This window comes from Phacochoerus africanus, chromosome 2, assembly GCF_016906955.1.
Source record: "Phacochoerus africanus isolate WHEZ1 chromosome 2, ROS_Pafr_v1, whole genome shotgun sequence".
NCBI lineage: Eukaryota > Metazoa > Chordata > Mammalia > Artiodactyla > Suidae > Phacochoerus > Phacochoerus africanus.
The window spans coordinates 27368368-27395159 of NC_062545.1; the positions used below are offsets into that span (position 1 = coordinate 27368368).

Here is a 26792-nt window from a genome sequence, read left to right on the forward strand (position 1 = left end):
GACTAATATTGGAGTTCCCGTCATGGCGCAGTGGTTAACGAATCTGACTAGGAACCATGAGGTTGCGGGTTCGGTCCCTGCCCTTGCTCAGTGGGTTAACGATCCGGCGTTGCCGTGAGCTGTGGTGTAGGTTGCAGACGCGGCTCGGATCCCGTGTTGCTGTGGCTTTGGCGTAGGCCAGCGGCTACAGCTCCGATTCAACCCCTAGCCTGGGAACCTCCATATGCCGCGGGAGCGGCCCTAGAAATGGCAGAAAGACAAAAAAAAAAAAAAAAAGACTAATATTCCATTGTCTGGATATACCACAGTTCATTGTTGATTTATTAACCTACTGAAAGACAAGGTGGTTGCTTCCAAGTTTTGGCAGTTATGAATAAAACTGCTATAAACATCGATGTACAGATTTTTGTGTAGACATAAATTTTTAGCTCTGTGGAGTAAATATTAAGAGCATAGTTGCTAGATCATATTGCTAGAATATCTTTAATTTTCTATAAAACCGTGGAACTTCTTCCAAGTGGCTGTATAATTTTGTCTTTCCTCTAGCAACAAATGAGAGTTCCTGTTGCTCCAGCATTTGATGTTGTCAGTGTTTTCAATTTTAGCCATTCTTTTTTTTTTTTTTTTGCTTTGTAGGGCGACACCCATGGCATATGGACATTCCCAGCCTAGGGATCAAATCGTAATCTCATGGTCCCCAGTTGGATTCATTTCCACTGCGTCATGACGGGAACTCTGAATTTTAGCCATTCTAATGAATGTGTAATGTTATCTCATTGTTTTAATTTACATTTCTCCCTGATGAGTTATGATGTTGAGCATCTTTTCCTATGCTAGCTTGCCTTCAACATATCTTCTTTGGTAAGGATTAGATATCTATTCAGGTCTTTTGCCCATTTTTTAAGCTGACTACTCATTTTCTTATTTTTAAGCGTTCTTTGTATATTTGGGGTAACAGTCCTTTATGAGAATGTCTTTAACAGATTTTTCTCCAAGTTTCTGATTTTTTAAAAAAATTCGTCTTATCAGTTAATTTTTTGTGAATCGTCCCATTGGTATAACTAAAAAGACATGGCCATATTAAAGGTTATCTAGATTTTTCTCTTGTGTTATCTTCTAAAAGTTTTATACTTTGCATTTTACTTTTAGGTTTGTGATCTATTTTGAGTTAATTTTTGCAAAGGGTATAAAGTCAGTGTCCAGATTCATTTTTTTGCACATGAGTGTCCAGTTGTTCCAGTACTGTTGGTTGAAAGGCTTTTCCTTGCTCCTTTCTATTGCCTTTGCTTGTTTTTCAAAGATCGGTTGACTGTATTTATGTGAGTCTATTTCTGGGTTTACTGTTGCGTTCCATCTGTCTATTTGTATATTCTTTCACCCGTAACACATGTCTTGATTAGTGTAGCTTTATAGTAAGTCTTAAAGTCTGGTACTGCCTGTCCTGCTGTGCCCAGGTGGCTGTAGGGTGAGAACGCTGACCCCTAACCACTAGACCTCAAGGGCCAGCAGGATTGATGGAGGTTCCCAGTACTTGTACCTTTGGAGAAAAATTTGGCAAAGAGATTAAGAGCAGTAAAGCAAATAAAGTGTTTATTAAAAAAGAAGATATGTGCAGAGAAGGCACAAATGGGCTGGGGTGGGGGGAAAAGGAGAAAGACAGAATGAAAGGAAGAGAGCAACAAGTGCTTTGGAGGTGGTTTAAATCATTTGCTTGGGGGGCAGTCCTTCCCGGCTTCCTCTAGCCAATCATCTTGCTGTCTGCCTTTGGTCTGACTCAGGGCCCTCCCCTGTGTATGCGCATCTTTTAGGCAAGATGGATTCTAGTGCCCAGGTTTTAGGGAAGTTGACAGGATGTACTATGGGTCTGGTGCCCCTCCCTTCTCTGACCCTTGGGGAAGCGTTCTGCGCATGAGTAGTTCAGGAGGTCTCCTTGACCTCAAGAATGAGAAATATGTGGTCTCTTTATCTTTTTTCCAAGCAGGACACAGCTCCTCCTTACTCCTGCCATAATCTTTATCTTGAAGTTATCTGTCCACAGGGGACAGATTCCAGTTGTTCAGTCTGGGGCCCATCCATCTCCTGCCTCACTCCAACTCTATTTTTCTCTTTTAATATTGTATTGGCTCTTCTGGGTCTTCTGCTTCTTCATATAGAATCCACATAGTTTGTTTCTCTTTACAAAATAACTTGTCAGGATTTGGACTGAGATTCCACTGGATCTATAGATCAAGTTGGAAAGAACAGACTTCTTGACAATATTGAGCTTCCCTATCAATAAACATGGAATGGAATATCTATTCACTTAGTTCTTTGTTGATTTTCATCAGAGATCTGTAGTTTTCCCTCCTGAAGCTCTTTGACATACTTTGTTAGGTTTATATGTATTTCATTTATAGAGTCCTAATGTAAATGGTATTCTCTTTTTAATTTCAAATTCCACTTGTTCATTGCTGGTATATAGAAAAGTGATTAACTTTTGTATATTAACTGTGAATTCTGCAACCTTGCTATAATCACTTATAAGCTCTACTAGTTTTTTGTTGTTGTTGTTGATTCTTTCAGTTTTTTACATAGATAATTATATCATCTGCAAAGACAATTTTATGTTTTCCTTCCCAATAATATACCTTTTGTTTCCTTTTCTTGTCTTGCATTAGCTAGGACTTCTTGTACAGTATTAAAAAGGAGTAATAGGAGTTCCCATTGTGGCTCAGCGGGATAAGAACCTGACTAGTATCCACGAGGAACCGGATTTGATCCCTGGCCTTACTCTGTGGGTTAAGGATCTAGCATTACTGCAAGCTATGGCATAGGTCACAAATGTGGCTTGGATCTGGTATTGCCATGGCTGTGGTGCAGGCCAGCACCTGCAGCTCCAATTGGACCCTCGCCTGGGAACTTCCATATGTTGTGGGTGCGGTCCTAAAAATGAAAAAAAAAAAAAAAAAGGAGTGATGGATGGGGTGTTCTTGCCCAATTCCTGATCTGAGTGGAAGAACTTCAAGTTTATCACCATTAAGTACTGTTAACTTTAGTATTTTTGTACATGTTTGAACACAGACTTTTAGTATCTTGATTCAACAGCAAATGATGAGCATCAAATTCAAGTTTTCCTAAATATAACCTTAATAATTAGAAGTGCCTATGATTGGAATGTTATATGTAGAATAGTTGCGGTTTGGCCCTCATATCATATGGGGGTGTGTCTGTCTGTCTGTATGTATGTGTATGTGTATGTTTAATAATTGTATAGGGAAAAGCCAAGAAAGAAATACACCAGTGCTTAATATCTTTATACGATACATTTTAATAATAGATTATTTTAATGTGTATAATATTTTACTTCTTTGATGCTGAGCACCAGATATATTTTTGAGAGTCGACCACTTAAATTTTTATCACTTACCTTAATATAGTTTTAATGTTCGATAAGTTTAGTAAAAAGGGTAACATTACTGGTGTTGTGTTAATAGGTCATTTAACTTTAACCAAGACAGTATTACTGAGAGAAAAGCAAGTGCATCTATTATAATGAGATGTGATAAGAGTTACTGGGGCTTAACCATGAAGAAGTAAATAGGGCTCCAGAAGCAAAAAATATGTGCCATTTTAGTTTAACCCACGTTTCTAAGAAAAGTAAAAAATGTAGCTCTTCTTCAGAATGATAAGATCCAAATAAATGGCAGAAAATCACTCCTTTGTTATTCAGCCTCAGGCTCCTTTTCACAAGTCTGGTTTATGACAATAGGCACAAAAGGAAAACCTGGGCAGTTTGAGAAAATCATTTGTGTAATACTTTTCCTAAAAGCAAGCTAACATAAAAACTAATTTAGAAATCATAGTAAAAATAGCATCTGAGTTAATAGAGGTGTGATTATGGATGGAGGAATTTCAGGTAATTTTTCTGGGTTTTTTTTCATTGTCTCAATCTTGCTCTGAAAGAAATCATACGAGAATAGAAATAGCTAGGGAAAATACAGTCTTTCAGATTTGGCTGCCAGGTTTAAACCAGTTTCCAAAGACCATTTGGAACTTTCGTCCAAAACTCGGGCCACGTGATCTGCTGTAAAACCAGCTCTGGCTTGTTGATGTCTAAGAGGAACTTGACCCTGGCGTGGCTCTTTTCAGTAAGAAATGGTAAGTAAACATTAGAAGCACAAGAGGACAAATATAAGCTCTTGAAAGAAGATGCACATTCCAGAAAAGGAAAACCAAGATTAGGGTGAAAAGGGGGCAAGGTAAAGAGAGAAACACACACAAGCACGTGCGTACACACACACACACACACACACACACACACACACACACACACGAGTGCATGCTTCTGAGTGCAGAAAATGACTAAAGAAGAGTTCCCGTCATGGAGCAGCTGAAAGGAATCCAACTAGGAACCATGAGGATGCGGGTTCAATCCCTGGCCCTGCTGAATGGGTTAAGGATCTAGCGTTGTTATGAGCTGTGGTGTAGGTTGCAGACGCAGCTCGGATCTGGCCTTGCTGTGGCTGTCACGTAGGCCGACGGCTATAGCTCCAATTAGACCCCTAGCCTGGGAACCTCCATATGCCACGGGTGCGGCCCTAAAAGGCAAAAAAAGAAAGAAAAAAAGACTAAAGAAAAGGTGACAAACCCCAGCAAAATGAAATGCAGTTTATCAGGAGTAGCAAGGGCCTATGAGTTCAGAAGCTCTCTGATTCTACTCTGTGCCATTTATACAATTTCCCTCATTACTTTGGCCTGAGATTGAAAGATTTGGAAAAGCAGCTTCTGTCTGAAAATAACTTGAAGAACATTCGGGGCTGAGGTCTTTGTCTGATGAGAGCCCCAGGGCCAAGCTTAGTGGGGATGGCAGCAGAATATGAGGTGGGGGTGGTTACTGAGATTTTCGACAGCTGCAGATGCCCTGCTGCCTCTGCCCATGGAAGGTGACAGCACCGTGGAACAGGAAGTGACAGAGTGAAGGGTTCACCGCTAGAAATTACAGTGGGGCCCAAGACATCACTTTGGGTTGTCTGAAGCAAACCCGGATATGTGTTCAGCTGTCCATTCTGGCACTTTCTGAGGGCCTTGCAGTGATTTGCCCTCGTCTGCCTCCTTCAAACCCAAAATACTACCTGCAAATGTGGGTTGTTTCCACATGGCTAGGGCCTCTCTTGAAGATATTTTTTAACTAGAGATTTGGTCAAGGCCATAAGCGTCTGTTGAGAAGAATGAAACTCATTTTATGGATTCTGTACCTCCTGTTTATCAAACAGGGAAGGCACGTGAACGTATTTATAAACTGTGGACAATTTTCTGTGGTGGGAATAGGTGTGAAGGTGCCTCCTGCTCCATGGCCCACTCTCTGGTACTGGCTAATAGCCATTACTCACTGTCGTTCAACCCTTTCTGTGACAGAGATGCTTGTTCTTGGACAGGTGAGGAAACTGCTGGAGGAAGCGGGGTTTCCAGCCCCGGGCTCCCAGTGATGCTCGCTACACAAACCACGTGCAAGCTCAGGCAGCCAGACTCCAGCCAGCCACTCCCCACCTGGTGGGAGGGCCACCTGGCTGCGTGTAGTGACTGCTCGGTACTGAATCCCCATAGATCACACTGACTTCCCTCTCCCTTTATTTCTGCATCTCCTTCAAATCCCATCACTGTCTCAGGGCACCCCCCCCACCCCATCAACTAATTAGTTCCCTCTGTTGTACCTTCCCACTTGCCCTTCAATTTATCATTATCACACCTACCACAGCTTGCATTTGCTATTGTATGATTATTTGATTGTCTGTTCCCCCCTTTGAACATAAGGTTTCTGAGGACAGGGACTGTGTGTGTGTGTGTGTGTGTACAGACGCATGTGCTGCCCGCACCCTCCTCTCTGTAGTTTTAGTTCTTTAGCCCTTTCTGCTTCTGATTATTAATAAACAATAGAAACAAATGCTGAGAATTCCGGAGACATATAGCTCTCTTTGAAATGAATTAATTGTGTGGTTGCCTTTAGCAAATATGCATTTTTTGCTCCTCATGCCTTGAAGGACCTTCTGTGGCCAGTGATGTTTTGTGAGCTTATCATTTGTCCAGAGAGCTGCCAGAAGACTTCTCTATTATTCCGAAGCAGTTGGTTTTCATGTGTCTTTCCTGCTTCCGCACTGTGCATTGATAGCTGTCTCCTTACCATCAAGTGCCTTCTCTCTAGCATTTTCTGTTCTGCTAGTGGACATCACCTACCTTCTAGGGTGCAGACAGTAGGCCCCTCGCTGTTGGATTGTGTGTGGAGGGAGCTAGGAAACAAGGAAGGGAGTGAAGCTCACCTTGGACCAAGGAGCAGGGAGAGAGAGATGATGTGGGCTCTACAGTGACAAGTAAGGGAAAGGGATGTATTTAGTAAAGTGACTTAGAGTGCGTAAAGGCACAAGCAAAATGAAAGAGCTCTCAGAGTTCCCGTTGTGGCTCAGTAAGTTAAGAAACCAATTAGTATCCATGAGGATGCAGGTTTGATCCCTGACCTCGCTCAGTGGGTAAAGGATCTGGCAATTACAGCAAGGTGCATCATACGTCACAGATGCAGCTGGGATCCCACATTGCTGTGGCTGTGGTTTAGACTTTCAGCTTCAGCTGGAATTCAGCCCTTAGCCTGAGAACTTCCATATGCCCAGGCTGGGGTCGAACTGAGAAAGAAAGAAAGAAAGAAGAAAGAAAAGAAAGAAAGAAAGAAAGAAAGAAAGAAAGAAAGAAAGAAAGAAAGAAAGAAAGAAAGAAAGAAAGGAAGGAAGGAAGGAAGGAAGGAAGGAAGGAAGGAAGGAAGGAAAGAAGGAAGGAAGGAAAGAAAGAAGGAAAGAAAGAAAGAGGGGGGAGGGGTGGGGAGGAGAGGGAAGAAAAATGAAAAAAGAAAGAAAGGAAGGAAAGAAGGAAGGAAAAAGTTTTTAGTGAAAAGAACCCTCCTCCCTCTTCAAAGAAAACCTCAAATATTGTGCAATTTATTTTACTGCCTGTAAACTTCCTGCAGGAAGACCTGATAGATAGAGTGATAAGCCTTTCCTCAGTCAGTGGGAGGTTGTGCACACGTCCAGTCTTAGGTGGTGGGGCAATTTTTCTGGCACAGAGACGTTCCTCTATTAAGCAATCATGGAGCCGACAAAAATGGCCTTTCTTCCCAGTCTCTGTGTCCTGAAGCGGTCCCATTTCTCAAGACTTACTTCAAAGCTGTGACCCCCAAAGTGCCTTCCCTAAGACCCCCATCAGTGTGCATCACTCCTCATCCGGTGCTCCCATGGAACACGGACGTCAAATTCATTTGACCTTGGACTTCTGCAGCTCACATGCCCTTGCAGATTATAATCTCATCGAAGAGCTGGAACTGATTTCATTGACCCCTTCACAGTCCCTTGTACAGAGCAGACAAATGCTTTTTAGAATAAAGGAGTGTGGGAGCAGAGGAAAGGGAGCATTTGCAGGGTGCTGTGGGGACTGGGATTGAAGCAGGGTTAAGAAACCAGAGCCTCCAAGTTCTTTCCATAAGAGGCTACTGAAAGTCAGCTCTAAGGAGGACATAAGCTGGTAGGTAATGCAGGAAAGATGCCTGCTTGTCATCCTCTCCCAGGTCTATTGCTGTGTCTCCTGTTTTCCCCTTTGCAGGGCTGCTGAAAGCATCTTTCCCTCACTGTCTTCATCCCAGCATGACTGGCCTTTGATAGGTACCAATAGCTCCTTTTTTCTTCCTCTTTCCAATTAAAAAAAATTATATTGGAGTATAGTTGATTGACAATGTTGTGTTAGTTTCAAGTATACAGCGAAGTGATTCCGTTTTCTGTATTTATATATAGATAGTATATATTTACATATAGATATATATATACACGCTATCTCATATATACACACACACACATATATATACACGCTATCTATCTATATACTTTTTCAGATTCTTTTCCCATTTAGCTTATTACAGAATATTAAGTAGACCTCCCTGTGCTATACAGTAGGTCCTTGTTGATTATCTATTTTTATATCTAGCAGTGTGTCTATGTTAATGCTAAACTCCTGGCCTTTGAGAGGCACCGACAGCTCCTTTTTTAAGTGACGTTTTTGTCATCCCATTCATCTGTCACATTAAAACAAACACACCATAACTTTCCTAGAGAGTAAGCGAACTCCTTAAGATGGGCAGATTTAATTTTAGTGAGAAGAAAAAAAAAAAGACTCTTTCATTACAGTCAGCTAAGGTCAGCCACCTAAGTCTGACAGCAATAAAAGGATTATTTAACAATGACTAGTGTCGGTGTTACTCATTCTTTCTAGTAGATCATCCTTAAGAAAGGAATTTTGAAAAGCCCCCAGAATGAGTTGTTGTATTCTAATGGAATGTCAACACATAAGCTGTGGAGTGATATCATTACTGGCAGAATCGTATTTACACATCCGCTGTGTGAACAGCATTACAGAATTACTCTTGGGAAAAGAACAAAGTAAAGTTGAATAAAAATAGTGCATGTTTTGACTGGATGCCAAACCTTATGAGGTGTTGGGAGTACGAGGAAAGTGAAAGATTGGCATTTTAGTGATGCTTTAGAGGACTCTTGGTTCAGGGAGGTTTCCACTTGTCCACACTTAAGAATCCTGGAGCAATGTGGAGCTCCCGGGCACTCACCCATGCTTCTTAGATCTAGTTGGGTTTACAAGTACAAGAGACAACAGCCATAAATGCAAGAAGGAAGAACCCTTTCTTGCTGGCCTGCTTACCATGATGAGTCACTATTTTTGCCACACAAGTAGTGTACAAGCTGGGCTTCTTTTATTACCTGTGTTCTTTCTACACTAGGAACAGTACAGTGTTTATGGCTTGCAATTAAATTTCTTATTGCATGAGGAATAACACTCTTTGATAAGAATACCTATTTTTTTAAAAAAAGAGAAAGAACGCGTATGTTGCACCATACAATAGCAGTTAGCTTTTTTCTTTTTCTAACATAGAATTAAATCATCTTGCTCCTACCAGTCTCTTCTCACACTTAGAATAAACTCTTAATATCATCAAACATCCTGTCAATTGTCAAATGGTCTCATATGTGTCATGATATTTTAACAGTCATTTTAGACTCCAAATAGGGTCCCTGCATTGTAATAGATAATGTCCCTTTAGTCTCTCTCTCTCTTTTTTTTTTTTTTGAAAGCTAAATCTCCCCCTCTCCTCTCCCTCGCCTCCTGTGATGTTTTGACTGAGGAAACCAGGTTATTTTTCCTGTAGGATTTTCCTGTCTGAATCTTGTTGATTGTACTCCTGTGTTACACTGCTTTAATCACTATGATTATTTGTGTAGATATAGCACACATATATTACAAGCTATTGCTCTAGACAGAGTGAGGAAAATTTCCTCTTAATCAGGACATCCTCAAACCTGAACGATGTTGCCACCGGCGATTTTGCTGTAGAACTCATGAGATAATGCTCAAGTGTTCTCTGGCCACCGTCTGTTATCTCTGCGTTATCTCTGTTGTAAATGTATAAAACACTTAGGAAAGAGTATGTCACTCAGGATGCACATCTGTGAGGAACAAGTGAATTTTTTTCCAAAAACGATCACAAATGTACTCTCGTAACCTTACACAGCTCAGCACCAGTGCCAGCTAATCCGGTTAGCAAGGATGACTCTTGTGTAAGAGTCTTGGCGGTAACAGAGGGCTACTCCGTGTGCTTGGGAATTTCACTGAAGCATGAACACAGGCAGCTGTGAAGATTTAATTAAAATTAAATATGAGAGACCTAAGAAAAGGGCATGTGCTGTTACCACCATAAAAACAGAGCAAACTCAAAAAAAAAAAAAAAAAAAAAGCCTGTTCAATTTTTTCTGAATAGCTCTTTCAGGATCTCATGAAAATAGATTGATTACTTAAGAACTGAAATTCAGTACGTAAAATGAGTTTATAGAGATCTAAATTTGTGATTTAGACCCTTAAACTCAGTGTACCCCCAGAAAATATAATAAGTTCAAAGAGAAAAATAGTTTTCAATGGTGACACAGGTATTTTTACTATCAAAGCAGCCTCGCATCCCATTTCTGCTTATGTGGTGCCATCTTGCCCTGTCACATAAATTCCTTAGATTTAATTTTGACTTATACTTTCCTTATATTGCATACTCTTTTTAGATCATTGACCAGGCCTATTTTTATTGCCACAATGTTAAAAAAATAAATGAAGTTATAAACTAGACCCTTTTTTAACTTGGAAAGAGAGTTAATAATTTTTGATGTAGGACTGATTTGCATTTCATTAAAAGGCAAAATTATGCAGGGGACTGGAATGCCTGTGGCCAGGAAATGTCACGTTATAAAGTACTTGCTATTCACCAAAGATATAAATTGTGATTTATTGACTTTCCTTGTGCACGGATATGAAGGATTCCCTTGAAGATTGAATCTGGTAGAGTACTTACAGGGCTCCCTTAATAACATTTACTAAACTGCCATCAAAATATTGTGTGTTTGAAGCTCCTCTCTAATAAGAAGGAAGGCGTCTTTCTTAACCCCTGTGACCAAGAATATTCATCGGGAAGACTGAGGGTTTTTTTTATATTACTCAATGAATTTATTACATTTATAGTTGTGCAATGATCATCACAACCCAATTTTATAGCATTTCCATCCCACACCCCCAGCGCATCCCCCATCCCACAACCTGTCTCCTTTGGAAACCATAAATTTTTTGAAGTCCGTGAGTCAGTATCTGTTCTGCAAAGAAGTTCAGTCTGTCCTTTTTTCAGATTCCACATGTAAGTGAAAGCATTTGATGTTGGTATCTCATTGTATGGCTGACTAAACTCAGCATGATAATTTCTAGGTTCATCCATGTTGCTAAAAATGCTGTTATTTCCTTCCTTTTAATGGCCGAGTGATATTCCATTGTGTATGTGTACCACATCTTCTTGAACCACTCCTCTGTTGATGGACATTTAGGTTGTTTCCATGTCTTGGCTATTGGAAAGAGTGCTGCAATGAACACCGGAGTACATGTGTCTTTGCCAGTCATGGTTTTCTCTGGATAGATGCCCAGGAGTGGGATTGCTGGATCCAATGGTAGTTCTAGTTTTAGTTTTCTGAGGCATCTCCATACTGTTTTCCACAGTGGTTGCACCAATTTACAATCCCACTAACAGTGTACTAGGGTTCCTTTTCCTCCACACCCTCTCCAGCACTTCTTGTTTGCAGACTTTTGGATGATGGCCATTCTGGCTGGTGTAAGGTGGTACCTCAGAGTGGTTTTGATGTGCATTTCTCTAATAATGAGTGATGTTGAACATCTTTTCATGTGTTTCTCGGCCATCTGTATGTAATCTTTGGAGAATTGTTTTCTGTTTAGATCTTCTGCCCATTTTTTTGATGGGGTTGTTTGTTTTTTTTGGTATGGAGCTGCAGAAGGTGTTTATAAATTTTGGAGATGAATCCCTTGTCAGTTGATTCTCTTGCAAAGATTTTCTCCCATTCTGTGGGTTGTCTTTTCATTTTGTTTAGGGTTTCCTTTGTTGTGCAGAAACTTTTAAGTTTGATTAGGTCCCATTTGTTTGTTTTTGTCTTTACTGTCATTATTCTAAGAGGTGGATGTGAGAAGATGTTGCTGTTGTTTATGTCGGAGAGTGTTTGGCCTATGTTTTCTTCTAAAAGTTTTATAGTATCTGGTCTTATAGCTAGGTCTTTAATCCATTTTGAGTTTATTTTTGTGTGTGGTGTTAGGGAGTGTTCTAACTTCATTATTTTCCATGTGGCCATCCAGTTTTCCCAGCACCACTTATTGAAGGGTCTTTCTTTTCTCTATTGTATATTCTGTCCTCCTTTGTCATAGATTAGTTGACTGTAGGTGCGTGGGTTTAATTCTGGGCTTTCTATCCTTTTCCACTGATCTATATTTCTGTCTTTGTGCTGGTACCATATGGTTTTGATGACTGTTGCTTTGTAGTATAGTCTGAAGCCAGGGAGCCTGATTCCTTCAGCTCCGTTTTTCTTTTTCAGGATCTCTTTGGCTATTCTGGGTCTTTTGTGCTTCCAAACAAATTTCAAAATATTTTGTTTAAGTTCTGGGAAAATGTCCTTGGGGATTTGATAGGAATTGCATTGAATTTGTAGATTGCCTTGGGTAGTATAGTCATTTTGATAATATTAACTCTTCCAATCCAAGAGCATGGTATGTCTTTCCATCTATTTGTTTCATCTTTGCTTTCTTTCATCAGCATCTTATAATTTTCAGAGTACAGATCTTTTGTCTCTTTAGGTATGTTTACTCCTAGGTATTTTATTCTTTTGGATGTGATAGTAAATGGAATGCTTTCCTAATTTATCTTTCTGATCTTTCATTGTTAGTATATAGAAATGCTGTCGATTTCTGTATATTAATTTTGACTTGGCCAAATTCATTGATGAGCTCTAACAGTTTTTTGGTAGAGTCTTTAGGATTCTCTAGGTATAGTATCATGTCATCTGCAAATAGTGATAGTTTTACTTCTTCCTTTCCAATTTGGATTCCTTTTATTTCTTTTACTTCTCTGATTGCTGTGGCTAGGACTTCCAAAACTATGTTGAAGAGTAGTGGCGAGAACGGACATCCTTGTCTTCTTCCTGATCTCAGTGGGAATTCTTTCAGCTTTTTACCACTGAGAATGATGTTAGCCATGGGTTTGTCATATATGGCCTTTATTATGTTGAGGTGGGTTCCCTCCATGCCCACTTTCTGAAGGGTTTTTATCAGAAATGGGTGTTGGATTTTGTCAGAGGCTTTTTCTGTGTCTATTGAGAGGATCATGTGGTTTTTATTCTTCAGTTTGTTAATGTGGTGTATCACACTGATGGATTTGCGGATATTGAAGAACCCTTGCATCCCTGGGATAAATCCCACTTGGTCATGATGTGCAATCTTTTTAATGTATTGTTGGATTTGGTTTGCTAGTATTTCGTTGAGGATTTTTACATCTATGTTCATCAGTGAAATTGGCTTGAAAAAAACTGAGATTTTAATGTCCAGCTAAGGTTTTTGCCCAAAGCCAGAAAACAGAATAAAATTGAAATCTCTTCTTTAGTGTCCCTCTTTTTATCAGCTACTCCTTCACTTTATCTTAGGCGATAGAAGTAAGGAAAAAAAATGTCTTTGGTTTTTGTAAGGCTGGGGTTCACATCTTGCTTCTGTTGCTCGAATAGTTAGCATTCTTACTATCACAGGTGACATAAATTCCTTCTTAAAAAAGGAAGGTGCTGGGGTCATGATTTCTGAGAGCAGAGGTGGTGCTGCTTTTGGGCAGGTTTCCAGGGATGTCCACAGGATGGAGGCTTCCTCCTGCCATGCCTGGGCTGGGCTTTTCTGTTGGCCACCAGCACCCCAGCTCTGTCCTAGATGAGTCATTACCTCAACTGAAGGATCTCAATATTCTTCCTTCCACTTTATTATTTCTCAGTCTTTGTTTTTTATTACTTCCCTTTTTCTTGTCCTCAAAGTATCCCTCCTTGTTCCCAAGGTCGACTTTTCCTCTTCACCTTTGATCCCATTGCCTCATCTGAGAGTGTGGAGACTGTCTCTATTCATTAGCTCCCCTTCTTTAAAACCTTAGTCTTCCTACTAACATTCAAGCACACTGATACTGACAGCACTAATGGCCTGAATCCAGCCAGAACACAGATTGGGACTTGAACCCACATGCAGGGACTCGAACCCAGCCTAAACCTAGATTGGGACTTGAACCCATGTGCCGGGACTTGAACCCAGCCGAAACCCAGATTGGGACTTGTAACCACCTTTTAAATTAGAATCACTCGCCCCATGCCTTGTTCTGATGGCTTTTTAGAGCAGTTATTAACTTACAATGATATCCTAAAGTCCCCTAAATTTCCCTCTTTGTCTATGCTCCTTTATTGGGACTTCCAAAACTACCTGTGCCTAGTCCTTCCTAGCAACTACCACCCAAAAACTAAAAACCTTTAGCCCTTTCAAATCCCTTTCAGTGTTGTCTCCTCTCTTGGTTTTGTTATCGAGTGTAAAAATGCCTCCTGGGGACCTTAGTGAATGTTAATCTTCTTCCTTTCTGGAGAATTTGCTGTCTCTGTTTCCTCACCTCTCACTCAGCCCCTTTAGTTCTGCTGTGATCACCTTCCCTATCGTGTGGCCTCTTTGTAACCCTTGTGGTGGCCTGAAAAGTGACCCTCATCCCCATGTGCCAACATCCATGTCAAAACACTGGAACTGGTGAATGCTACCTTATTTGGAAAATTTGATTGTAGATGTGATTAAATTAAGGATTTTGCAATGTAATGATCCTGGATTATCTGAATGGGCCATAAATGCCATCACAAGGGTACTTATAAGAGAGGGGCAGAGGGCAAATTGCCACAAGTACACATAGCACAAGCCAAGGAATGCCAAAAACTGCTAGGTTCTGGAAGAGACAAGGAACACATTCTGCCAATGAGCCTCTGAGGAACGTCTGGCCCCAATGACATTTTGATTTTCAACTTCTAGCCTCCAGAACTGTGAAAGAATAAATTTCTGTTGTTGTAAGGGACCAGTTTTGTGGTCATTTGTCAAATGGCCACAGGAAGCTATACACAGTCCTCTTTTGACATTATGACATTCCTTTTTGTTGTTGTTGTTGTTGTTTAGAGCTGCAGGTGAGGCATATGGAAGTTCCCAGGCTAGGGGTTGAATCAGAGCTGCCGCTGCCAGCCTGCACCACAGCCACAGCAACACAGAATCTGAGCCACATCTTACCTACACCACAGCTCATGGCAACGCTGGATCCTTAACCCACTGAGCAAGGCCAGGGAGAGCACCCACGTCCTCAGGGTTACTACTCAGGTTCATTCCTGCTGAGCCACAGCAGAAACTCCTCTTTGGACATTCTTGACAAAATTATTGAACAGAGATGAGTTAATTTTCACAAAGTAACCATGCCTGAGTAACCAGTACCTAGATAAAGAAGCGGAACTTTACCAGCTCCCCCAGTGTCCCTTTTCAGGCATTGCTCCCCACCAAAGAATCCACTATTTTGATTTGGACTATCACATCTATGAACCTAATAAGAACAGAATCATAAAGTACCTACTTTTTTTGTATCTGGATTCTTTCTTTTAACAATCCGTGAGTTTCATCATGTTGTCACATGTGGTTATAGATTTTTAAATTCTCATTACTGTATGGTATCTCTTGTCTGTATAGAGCACACTATATTTCTTCTATTGTTGGTGATTTACAAATACTGCTCTTATGGACATTTTTTACATGTCTTTTGGTGAACATCTATTTGCGTTTCTATTGGATATATAAAGTGGAAGGGATTTCCTGAGTCAAAGATGCCTTCTCATTTCTATCTTAAGTCAGTCTTATCTACAGTTCTACTTCAGCTAATCCTCATCGTTCTGATTCTGATTTTTCTGCTGAGATACAAAAGATAGCTGTCAGACACACACACACAATGTTTAGTGTGTCCCAATCCAAAATCAAGTTACTACCCAAAAGCAGTTCTTCTTCTTCTTATGTCATTTATTGTGTTAATGACAAGTCATCATCTTAGTCATTCAAGTTTGAAACAGAATCATTTTTATTTTTATTTTTTGTCTTTTTGAGGGCCGCACCTGCAGCATATAGAGAATCGTTTTTAATTTTCTTTGCTTATCCTACATCCAATAAATCTCCAAAGCTTCCCCACCATGGCTTCCCACCATGTTGTCTCTATATTAGTTTAGGTGCACGCTGTCTTTTGAATGACTCCTTGTCTCCTATCTTCTAGTCTGTTCTGATCACCATCCATCCACAAATTCTAAATTTATCTTTACAAAACTTTGATCCTGCTGCTGTACCCTTTCTCAAAACTCATGGGCATGGATGAATCACCATTGATTATAAAATCAAGTCAAAATTCTTGATTTTGGCTTTCTGTGCCTTCATAACTTGATTTCAACATCATTTCTATGCATTTTCATCTAAGGCTTCATCGGGTGGCATTGAGTTATATATTACCATTATCTTCAAAAACACTTTTATGAAAATTGCTCTAAGTGCTTCCTATGAACATTTCTTGTAGTGGCACCATATAATGACAATTTATTGAGAGTTTACTGTGTCAGTGCCGCTGTAATCTGACAACAAATACCTATGTTGTTTTCCTCAATTTATGGTTGAGGAAACTGAAGCCTCAGCAAATTCAGATCCTGTCTAATGTCATCCAGCCAGAAACCTAATTAGGGTTCAAGCCTTGGAAGTCATGGAACAGTTTGCCTGTCTTTTGCACATTCATGACTCCTCTCAAGTCATTGCACATTCATGACTCCTTGAGAGGAGTCACTGGAGAATGGAGGTTTCCCTTCCAGCTTTTCACTTCTGTGGTGTGGTTTTCTGAGGCTGAATCTCCTCCTGGCAGCCAGCTGTGCTTCTTGCTCCCTCCCAACACTCTGGGCTGGGGACCTCCTATGGAGATGTGCTCCTTCCCCCTTGCATTCTCTAAAGCTGGTGCATTGTGAACTGAAATCATGCAGCTTTGCCTGGGCAAGGGGACTTTTAAATTCTTACACCACCAATCTTATTTGGTTCTCCTTTCCCTGTTTCTCTCCTCCCCTTTTCCTCCTGCTCTTTCTTTCTCTTTCGTTTCCCCGCTCCCTGCCCTGGCCCTCCTGTAGTAGGTTCAGGTGGCTCTCAACATTTTTAAAAGACCCACCTCTGGAAGTACAAAACCTCCCTCTGATCACTTACCTCCTGGGCTTCACTTTTCAGGTTACCAGTACCTCGGTATAATAATCACACAAGCACTAAACAAGCAAATTAGGGCTGGGGTGGAGAGATTATATACACATTTGCCTGGGCAACATAAGAATGACTCATGTTTGAATCACTATGCATACATTTATTGGCGTTTAGTGATGAGGAAATTATGGTCCCAAATCTATTGTTGACACAGATATGTATCATTATACATGATGGGGTTAACCAAGTAATATACAATAAAGGGATGCTAATGAAACTAAATGAGTAGTAATTTATAGCAGAAATTGCCAAACAATGGCCAATTCAAAACAATAGTGGTGATGGATTCTTTTTCTATCCTTCCTGAAAATCTCAACAATTCTAGTTATACAGTAAGAGTTTTGAAATTTCTCAATATTGTATCCCTACCAGACATTAGAAAACTGACTTAGCGTCTTCTTGAGTCTCTTCTGGGGCACTAACATTTTGGTACTTTTCACAGTAGATTAGTTGTAAATAGCCCTTATTCATTCATGAGATAGAAAAAATAGAATACAGGTGATGCTTCCTTAAGAATGAGGAAGGGGTGATCATTGGAGAGTTAGTATCTGCTCTTTAGAGAATCCTTCGTGGTTCATTCATTGAGACTCCCATTGGGAATTGACTTAATTTCCTACTGTGCTTTTCTCATTTCCCTGACCAAACCCCAGGCACCCTTCCTTTCCTTGGCTTCTTCTGCAGTGCCTCTGATGTGCCAGGGATGCTGTTTTTCATTTGCTCTTTGAGGTGCTCCACTTTCTGACTCCATTACCAGCTCATGCCTCACCCACATTGGCTTCTATCATCCATCCCACCAGTGCTGGCCTCTCTGCCCTCTGAGTGTCACCTCTCATTCTTCTCTAGCTCCAGCCACATTCTGCCTTGTATTGGTACCTGCCAGGTTGTCTTTCTGACCCACAAGAGAAGGCAAAATATATATCTCATTAATTTTTTCCTTTTAAATTTCTTTCTTTCTTTTTTTTTTTTTAAGAGTCCCACCCATGTATATGGAAGTTCCCTGGGGAGAGGTCGAATCCGAGCTGCAGCTGCTGGCCTATGCCACAGCCACAGCAACTCGTCTTTTAACTTTCTTAACAGATATCAGACAACAGAGAACCTTTTATATAATAGGCACTCAGGATGTTTGTTTAGTCAAGTTGACACTGGTGGGTCATTGTTGGAATTAATCCATCATGACTGGATGGCTGGTTCTGTGTGATAACTTGGGAAGTTTCCAGTGACTCTGGAATTTAGAGCATCTTCTTGACTGTAGAAAAAGTTGAATCGCTCCTGGGCTCTTTCTTTGTCATCAGTGACACTGGTGCCTAAGGAAAACAATTGAATAAATGAAAAGTAACTAAACATTCGTGTCTTCCTTCATCTCGACATTTTACAAGCAGCAGCAGCTCTTGTGGGATATTTAACTAACAGATATGGTATTACCAAGCAAAAATTAAATTAAAAAAGTAACACAGACCATGAACCACTGCCATTTGCTGGCCGAAATGCAATTAGACACAATAGTTTTATGTGATTGTCCTGGAAGTGTATTATGCTTTAATAAACCCCTGGCAAATCTAATTTGATGCTCCATTTAGCATTAATTGAGTTGGAACAAGGAAAGAAACTGCAAGATTTAAAATTTGTTTGTTTAAAATTGCAAGAGATTTTCATATGTTTGTCTATATTTTAAAGTAACTGACTTAGCCTTAAAATTTTAAATATGGCCATTTTACTCACAGTATTATCACAAAAACACAATTAGACAATTATGAAGTGCATTTACTCACGAAATACATTGCAGGAGTTAATGCATCAGTCCCCAAACCTATTTTTGCATATTATTTGTGTTGTGATCTTTGGAACCTCCATTTCCTGTAAGTGTAGGGTGAGGCCCAGTTAAAAATTAAGGGCATGGGGAATTCCCTTGATGGCTCAGTGGTTAACGAACCCAACTAGGATCCATGAGGTTGCAGGTTCAATCCTTGGTCTTGCTCAGGGGGTTAAGGATCTGGCATTGCCATGAGCTGTGGTTTGGGTCACAGACACAGCTCGGATCTGATATTGCTGTGGCTGTGATGTAGGCCAGCAGCTGTAGCTCCAATTCAACCCCTATCCTGGTAACTTCCAAATGCTGGGGGTGTGGCCCTAAAAAGCAAAAAAAAAAAAAAAAAAAAAAAAGGAATTAAGGGTATGGATTCTCCAGTGAGATTACCTTGGGGGTTTTGTTTGTTTTGTTTGTTTTTGTCTTTTGTCTTTCCTAGGGTCGCTCCTGCGGCATATGGAGGTTCCCAGGCTACGGGTCTAATTGGAGCTGTAGCTGCCGGCCTACACCACAGCCACAGCAACCTTGACATCTGAGCCTCGTCTGTGACCTACACCACAGCTCACGGCAATGCTGGCTCCTTAACCCACTGAGCAAGGCCAGGGATCACACCCAAAACCTCATGGTTCCTAGTTGGATTTGTTAACCACTGAGCCATGATGGGAACTCCGAGATTACCTGGGTTTGAATCCCGGTGCCACCACTTCCAGACTCATTTTGGACTGATTACATCTACCTTCTCTACCTCAGCATCCTAAAATAATTCTATTACCTACTACAAAAAGGATAGTATGAAGATTAAATGATTTGATATTTGAAAGGCATATAGTGCCTGGACATAGTAATTACTAAACATATGTTTGTGAAATAAAGTAGATAAACTGTACCTCTTATAAGTGGGTTTCAAGCATGAGGAATACCAGTTGCTTATTAGTTTGTTACAGTTACATCATCTTTCACATGTTTAGCATGTCTTAGGATCATTTCACAAGGAAGGTAATTTTCACCTTTTTATTTGACTACTTGTGAAAAGATATCCATCAGAGTTTGAAGGTAGCCATAATAGTATTTTCTTTAGCTAGATAATGAAATAGTATTGTTTAAAAAAATGCTGTGTAACTGGAAGTCCTACCCATGTAACAAGGCAAAACAGAACAATTGACCAGCAAACAAGAACCATGAAAGGTATACAGATTGGAATGAAAGAAATAAAGCCATTTCTAGTTACAGATACGACTGTCCATGTAGAAAATCCCAAATCATGAACAAAAAAAAAAAAAAAAAAAAAGAGCTCCTTGAACGAATAAGTAAGTTTCGTAGCGTTTCAGGATACAAAGTTAGTATAAAAAAAAATCAACTGTGGAGTTCCCATCATGGCTCAGCGGAAACGAATCTGACTGGAATCCATGGGGACACAGGTTCGATCCCTGGCCTCACTCAGTATGTTAAGCATCCGGCGTTACCATGAGCTGTGGTGTAGGTTGCAGATGAGGCTCGGATCCTGCGTTGCTGTGGCTATGGTGTAGGCTGGCGGCTACAGATCCTGTCTGACTCCTAGCCTGGAAACCTCCATATGCCGCAGATGCAGCCCTAAAAAAGACGAAAAAAAAAACCCCAAAATACAAAAACACCTGCGTTTTATGTGCTAGCAATGAACAATTGGGACTTGAAATTTTAAAAAGAGTACCATCTGCAATAGTACCCCCAAAATGAAATATTTAGGTATAGATTTAACAAAATATGTGCAGGAACTATATATTAAAAATTACCAAAAAAATTACAAAATACTGATGGACAAATCAATGAAGACTTAAGTAAGTGGAGAGATATGCCATATTCATGCACTGAAAGACTCAATATTGTTAAGATGTCAGTTCTCCTTGAAATGATCTGCGGAATCATCATAATTCTAGTCAAAATCCTGAGGGAATGTTTTGTAGCTATCAACTGGTTGATTCTAAAATTGATACAGGAAAGCAAATAGAAGAACTAAAATAGCTGCAACAATTTTGCAAACAGAAGAGTTGGAGGATTTACACAGCCTGATTGCAGAACCTCCCATAAAGCGACAATAGACAAAACAGTGTACGTAGCACAGATGGTTGCCGATGGCTCCATTTACAATTTTTTGATGTTATGATGGTGCAAAAGTGATACACATTCAGGAGAAGATGTACTTCAAATTTTAAATTTTGATCTTTTCCCGGGCTGGTGGTACCGTTCTCTCGGGATGCTGAGCAGCTCCCAGTCAGCCAGGTGATCACGAGGGTGAACAATGAAACACAACCTTTCTGTAGCCATACACCATTCTATTTTCACTTTCAGTACAATGGTCAATAAATTACATGAGTATTCACCTTTATTATAAAATAGGCCAGTGTTAGATGATGTTGCCCAATTGCAGGCTAATGTAAGTGTCCTGAGCATGTTTAAGGTAGGCTGAGCTAAGCTGTCATGTTTGGTAGATTAAGAGTATTAAATACATTTCAACTTACAATATTTTCAATTTATGATGCGTTTATCTGGATATAACCCCATTGTAAGTCGAGGAGCATCTGTATTGCCAAAAGGTAGACACTTAGATTAATGGAAGAGAACAGAAAATTCAAAAATTTTTGGAAAAGAAAATTGAAATGGATCATGAACTTAAGTGTAAAATGTAAAAAAAGCTCTATAACTTCCAGAAGAAAACAGAAAATTCTTGTGATCTTGGGTTAGGCAAAGATTCTATTAGACACCACACCTAAAGCACCATCTGTAAACGAAAAAAAGTTGATAAGTTGGGCTTAATTAAAGTTAAAAACTTCTGCTCTCCTAAAGACAGTGTTTACAGAATGAAAAGGCCAATCACAAACTGGGAGAAAGTATTTGTAAATCACAAATCTGAAAGGGAAAATATCCAGGTAATGTAAAGAACACACAAAACTGACAATAAGAAAATAAACTGGACTACAAAGAAATGGGCACACGCTTTGAACATTTTACCAAAGAAGATCAGTGAATTTTACTCTTTGGAAATTAAAAGTAAATTAAGAAAAAAACACAACTATATTAAAACAAATCACTCATCTGAATTTGGAGTAGGAAAAATGCCTATCTCCTTCTGAGTTGTCATACTGTATCATGGTATTTTAAAATTACCCTGCAAATAAGCATCTTTATTTAAAAGCATTCCTACATGACATTCCAAAATAGGTCTCTTCCTGTTTAGATGTTCAAGTCTAATGAACATACCTTAGTTTGCTTGTACCATTTATTTAAGTGTCTAGTTTTCCTTTTAATCTGAAAGCCTTCTGCAGCGTTTTAATTTTATTTTAACATCAAATTCCACGAGTCAGTTCTCTGGAAAGAACCCATTTCCCCCCTCTTGTCACTACTTTGATTTAGATACGTATTTTTCTTTGAGTAACTCTCATTTATTTTTCATCAGCAACTGTTTTGCTTGGTTCCTTTCAGCCACATTTTCTGCTGTCTCTTGATTTTAAAGTGATGGGGCTGACTGGGTGGCTGGCATCTGTGGGAGAAGGAAGCTGTGTGGGTGCAGGAGGCAGATGGGGCCTGTGGGTGGGATGCGTGACTCATTTTTTTTTATGTGTTGATTTTTGTTGTAGAAATGTTAAGGACCCCAAAAGAAAACTCTTTGTATAAAGAGCTCTGAAGTCATGTTTAGCCTTGAAAAGAATCTTTTCAAGCTCCTTTGACCAGTCATACCCTTTAATAACCTCACTAAATCTTGTGTCTTTAGCCTCCATTTGATCTGATTTATTTCTCCTTCACCGAATGTAGGTTCTAATTTCACATCCTAAGTCTGATTGTATCAAACAGCCTCCCAAGGGTCTGTGTTCGTTTTACAAAAGTGCTTCACTTTGGTTTTACGTTCAGTCACACAGGTCTTCTATGTTCTTTTTATATTTTGGTGGGTTCCTAAATTCTGAAAGTAATCAATGTTCATAACAGAAATTGTAAAAAATGTAGAAAGTATAAAGAGGAAAAGTTAATTTATAATTCCATTAACCAGCTATTAGCACGGCTTGCAATTTTGTGTATAACTTTCCAAAAATTTCTATTCATGTACATGTATACACATAGATATGTATAATAATGCATTCATTATAATGTATACATAATATTTAATGTGTGTGCTATACATCATAATGTATATATTATATTTTAATATTTTCCTTAATGTAGCTTGAATTTACCCCCATTATTAAATATTCTTCTATAAACTAGTTTTCAATAATTATATAACATAACATTATCTTATTTCATATATATATATCTCAGTGTGTATATGTGGCCATTTACCTAATGATGAGTATTTAAGCATTTTCCATTGTTACTGTAAAAATAATATTTCATTGTGCATACTTCATTATATGAACTTAAATCTTCCACACTTATAGGAATTGCCTCAGGCTAAATTCTTAGGAAAGGAATTGTTGGATTAAAGTGTGTGCATAATTTTAAGGATTTAAGTCTCCTAAAAAGTTCACACTTCCCCGCAGCATGTAAGAGCATCATTTCTCGGGAGTTCCCTTCCTGGCTCAGTGGAAACAAATCTGACTAGCATCCATGAGGATGAAGGTTCAATTCCTGGCCTCAATCAGTGGGTCAAGGATCCAGCATTGCTGTGAGATATGGTGTAGTCACAGATGCGGCTCGGAGACTCGGATTTGGCATTGCTGTGGCTGTGGCATAGGCCAGCAGCTACAACTCCAATTCGACCCCTAGCCTATGAACCGCTATATGCTGTAGGTTTGGTCCTAAAACTAAAAAAAAAAAAATTAATTAAAAAAAAATTGTTAGGTATTTTGAAATATTTCTGGCCATTTTTTAGGCAAAAAACTTGGCACTTTACTACTGGTTTAATGTACATTTATTAGTAATGAAATTTAGAATACTTTTGGGTATAGTTATTTATCATTTTGGTTATACTTCTGTGATTTTTGCCTGCAATGTCCATAGCTTAATTTTCTATTGTAATATTTTTATGGTTGCTTATTTGTTTTAAATTGACCAATGAGATGACTTATAAAGATATTAACCTTTTGTCTGTCACATATTGTACATATTTTAAATGAATTAGCATTATCTTTTAAATTTGCTGTATGTTAACATTTTCATTTTAATTGTAGGTAGGATCTGCTTAGCTATTATATTTCCCAGAAGCTTATTATGATTATAAAGGAAGCTCTTGCTTTTCATAATTTTGCATTTTGACATCTTTCTAAATTGTATTATTGCTTAGAGTAGTTATTTAACTGATTCTGTTGGAGTTCTTTGGTTGGCAATCCTAACATCTGCAAATAATGATAATTGTGTATTTTATTTTAAAAAATTATATTTCCATACTTTGTGAAATCTTATTGCATTAGTTAGGACTTTCAGAAAGCCAACTAGTAGTGAGAATATCTGACAGCCTTGTCTTTTTCCTGATTTTCATGGGGATACCTATAAGCACAAAGCTGGCAATTGTTATGAAATATATATTATTCTTCACTTTAAAGAAGTGCCCTTATATTTATGGTTTGCAGTTATTTTTTTAGTGAGAAATGGATTTTGAATTTTAATTAAAGTACTTGGGGCATCATTGGGGATACTGATTTTTTTTTCCCTTGAGCCATCTTTGCATTCCCAAAATACTTTTTAAACTTAGGATCTGGTATTCTTATGGTATAATGCTTGGTGCATTTTGCTCATTTTTCTTTCTGGTTTTTGTCAGAATAATGACTTTGAGACTACTCTGAATTTTATTTTTGTGACAGTGTCAAATTTTGGTATCATGTTTATACTACTTTGGTGTTAGTCATCCATAAGCTTTGGAAGAATTTGTATCTGTGGTTATAGTCTTCTTCATAGGCTTAATTTCTAGACCTTTGCTTTCTCCTTCTTGATTATACTTGCTAAGGACTTTTTAAATATTATTAATTAATTATAAAATACAGCTCTGGGAGTTCTCTTGTGGTGCAGCAAGTTAAGGATCCAGCATTGTCACTGCAGTGGCTTTTGTTGATGCTGTGGCACAGGTTCGATCCCTGGCCCAAGAACTTCCATGTGCTGTGGGCACAGCAAGAAAAATATATAATAAAATAAAATAAAATAAAAGACATGGCTCTGGACTGAGTCATAATCTTACCTATTCTGCTTTTTAAAATCTCATTTTACTTATAATTTCCCACGGGTCTCCTTCTAGAAGATTATTTAACTTGTTTTCAATGTTGAAATTTAGCAGAGAACAGTAGCCCTGCTCCCCACCATTGCAGGTTCTCCTTAGTTTCCAGTAATTATATGATCCTCTTCTTGTTTAAAAGAAGTCAGGTTTGTTGCAGTTTGTAAAACCACTTCCCGGTAGAACGGCTCATTTAAAATTCAGTGGTAAATGAAGAGGGACAATCCCTATCATTTCCTCTTCGAATACTAAGTTATTGAAACCGAAATGTGCTTCCTGGGCATTATTTAGGTGTCATCTTTTGGAGGACTTTGTTTTCTGTTTGCAGATATTGCCGTAGTGGAGATGAGTGATGCCTTCCGGCAGCCGTCCTTATTTTACCACCTTGGAGTGAGAGAAAGTTTCAGCATGGCCAACAACATCATCCTCTACTGTGATACTAATGCAGATTCTCTCCAGTCACTGAAGGTACCTTATTTATTTACTAAATGTTTATTTTAGGCACCAGAGTTTTAGGGATACCAGTCCACCATCCAAAAAAAAAAAATTATCTGGCTTGTGCTTGGGAAAGGATGTTTTTGTCAGTCCAGTAATTATGCAACAGTGACTCGTTGAGTTGTGAGGTTTCTCTGAAATTCAGTGTGGACATTTGATGATATACACGTAGGGGGAAAAAAAAAACAAACAAACTTAGTGTGGAGTTCTGAGCTCCAGTTGAAGTTGCAGCTGAGAAGACTGTGTGAATAGGAAGTTGTCAGAGCACCTGCCAGAGAAAGAGGAGATTGCATAAGCTATGGTCAGGGTCAAGCCTCCTGCTGTGTCTCCACTGGGGATTTCCTTGGGCATACCTGTCTCCAACTAGCAACATGCTTCCTACAGGAAGTTCTCTGAGTAGAAATTCTCTGTCACCAGGAAATTGCTGGAATATGAGTTCAATTACAGTGGGAAAGAGAGAAGACAAACTTAACCATATTTGTCTACAGAATTCAGCATGTCCCATGGCACTCTCTCTACTATAGCAACTTAATGATAGGATGGTATTTCCTCCATCCAAAAAGATTGCCTAAAATGCATTTGCGAGGCCAAGTGATTTTACACTGTGGGATGCTTTGAAAAGCATCTAACAGTTCAGCACGTAACTTACAGTGAACCTGATATCATGCATTTCCTTTGTGAAATGTCCATCTAGCTCATTGTGGCTTTTTCGCATCTATAGCTTCAGGTTCCTAAATCAAAGCCAACTTTGGGACATAGAGCCCTAAAACCCAGAACTATATTTCTAATAGCTTAAGAATTGGTATATGAAGATTTCTAACCTCAAATCCAAGCCCCCCCCAAAAAAAAAGTTAGTTGTATTTTGCTTTTATTTGAGTATCTAAAGCTTGTGTAGCTTTTTCTAAAAAAATCTAGGGAGTGTCATTTAGAAAATACATTTACTGCCCTGCCTGCCAGGTACTCTGCTGTGGATTGATAGGCTGTCACTTTCTAGAACACTCTGAAAGAGTTCTAAGAGATTTTCCCCAATTCTGTCAAAATCGGTTCTTTCAGTTGGAGTCATTCAAGAAAACTCTATTTAATTTCAGCCCAGATTTATCCCTTTAATTGATGTATCATACATTTCATGATGGTGGGTTTTTTTTTTTTTTTTTGGCTTTTTGTCTTTTCTAGGGCTGCTCCTGCGGCATATGGAAGTTCTCAGGCTAGGGGTCTAATCAGAGCTGTAGCCGCCGGCCTATGCCAGAACCACAGCAACGCGGGATCTGAGCCACGTCTGCAACCTACACAACAGCTCACGGCAATGCCGATTCTTAACCCACTGAGCAAGGCCAGGGATTGAACCCACAACCTCATGGATGCTAGTCGGATTCGTTAACCACTGTGCCACGATGGGAACTCCAATGATGGCGTATTTTTAATTAACCATTTTAAACTTGGTATTATTTACAACATAGATTAGCAGTTGATGGAGTGAGATTATTTTATTTATTCTTATTATTCTGCTATTTTATATTCTTTGTATTGCTTAAGCCAGCAGTGTTGTGTTGGACATTTTTCACACTACCA

The 26792-nt window shown here is 39.2% G+C and overlaps 1 protein-coding gene across 1 annotated transcript in view; it reads left to right on the forward strand.

The window, feature by feature from the left end:
- The window catches only part of MAP3K5 (mitogen-activated protein kinase kinase kinase 5), a 215670-nt gene that overhangs the window by 45258 nt on the left and 143620 nt on the right, over nucleotides 1-26792 (forward strand). The window contains exon 2 of the mRNA XM_047770111.1: nucleotides 25057-25196. Coding sequence (XP_047626067.1) covers nucleotides 25057-25196 — 140 coding nt within the window. The remainder of the gene's footprint in view (nucleotides 1-25056; nucleotides 25197-26792) is intronic.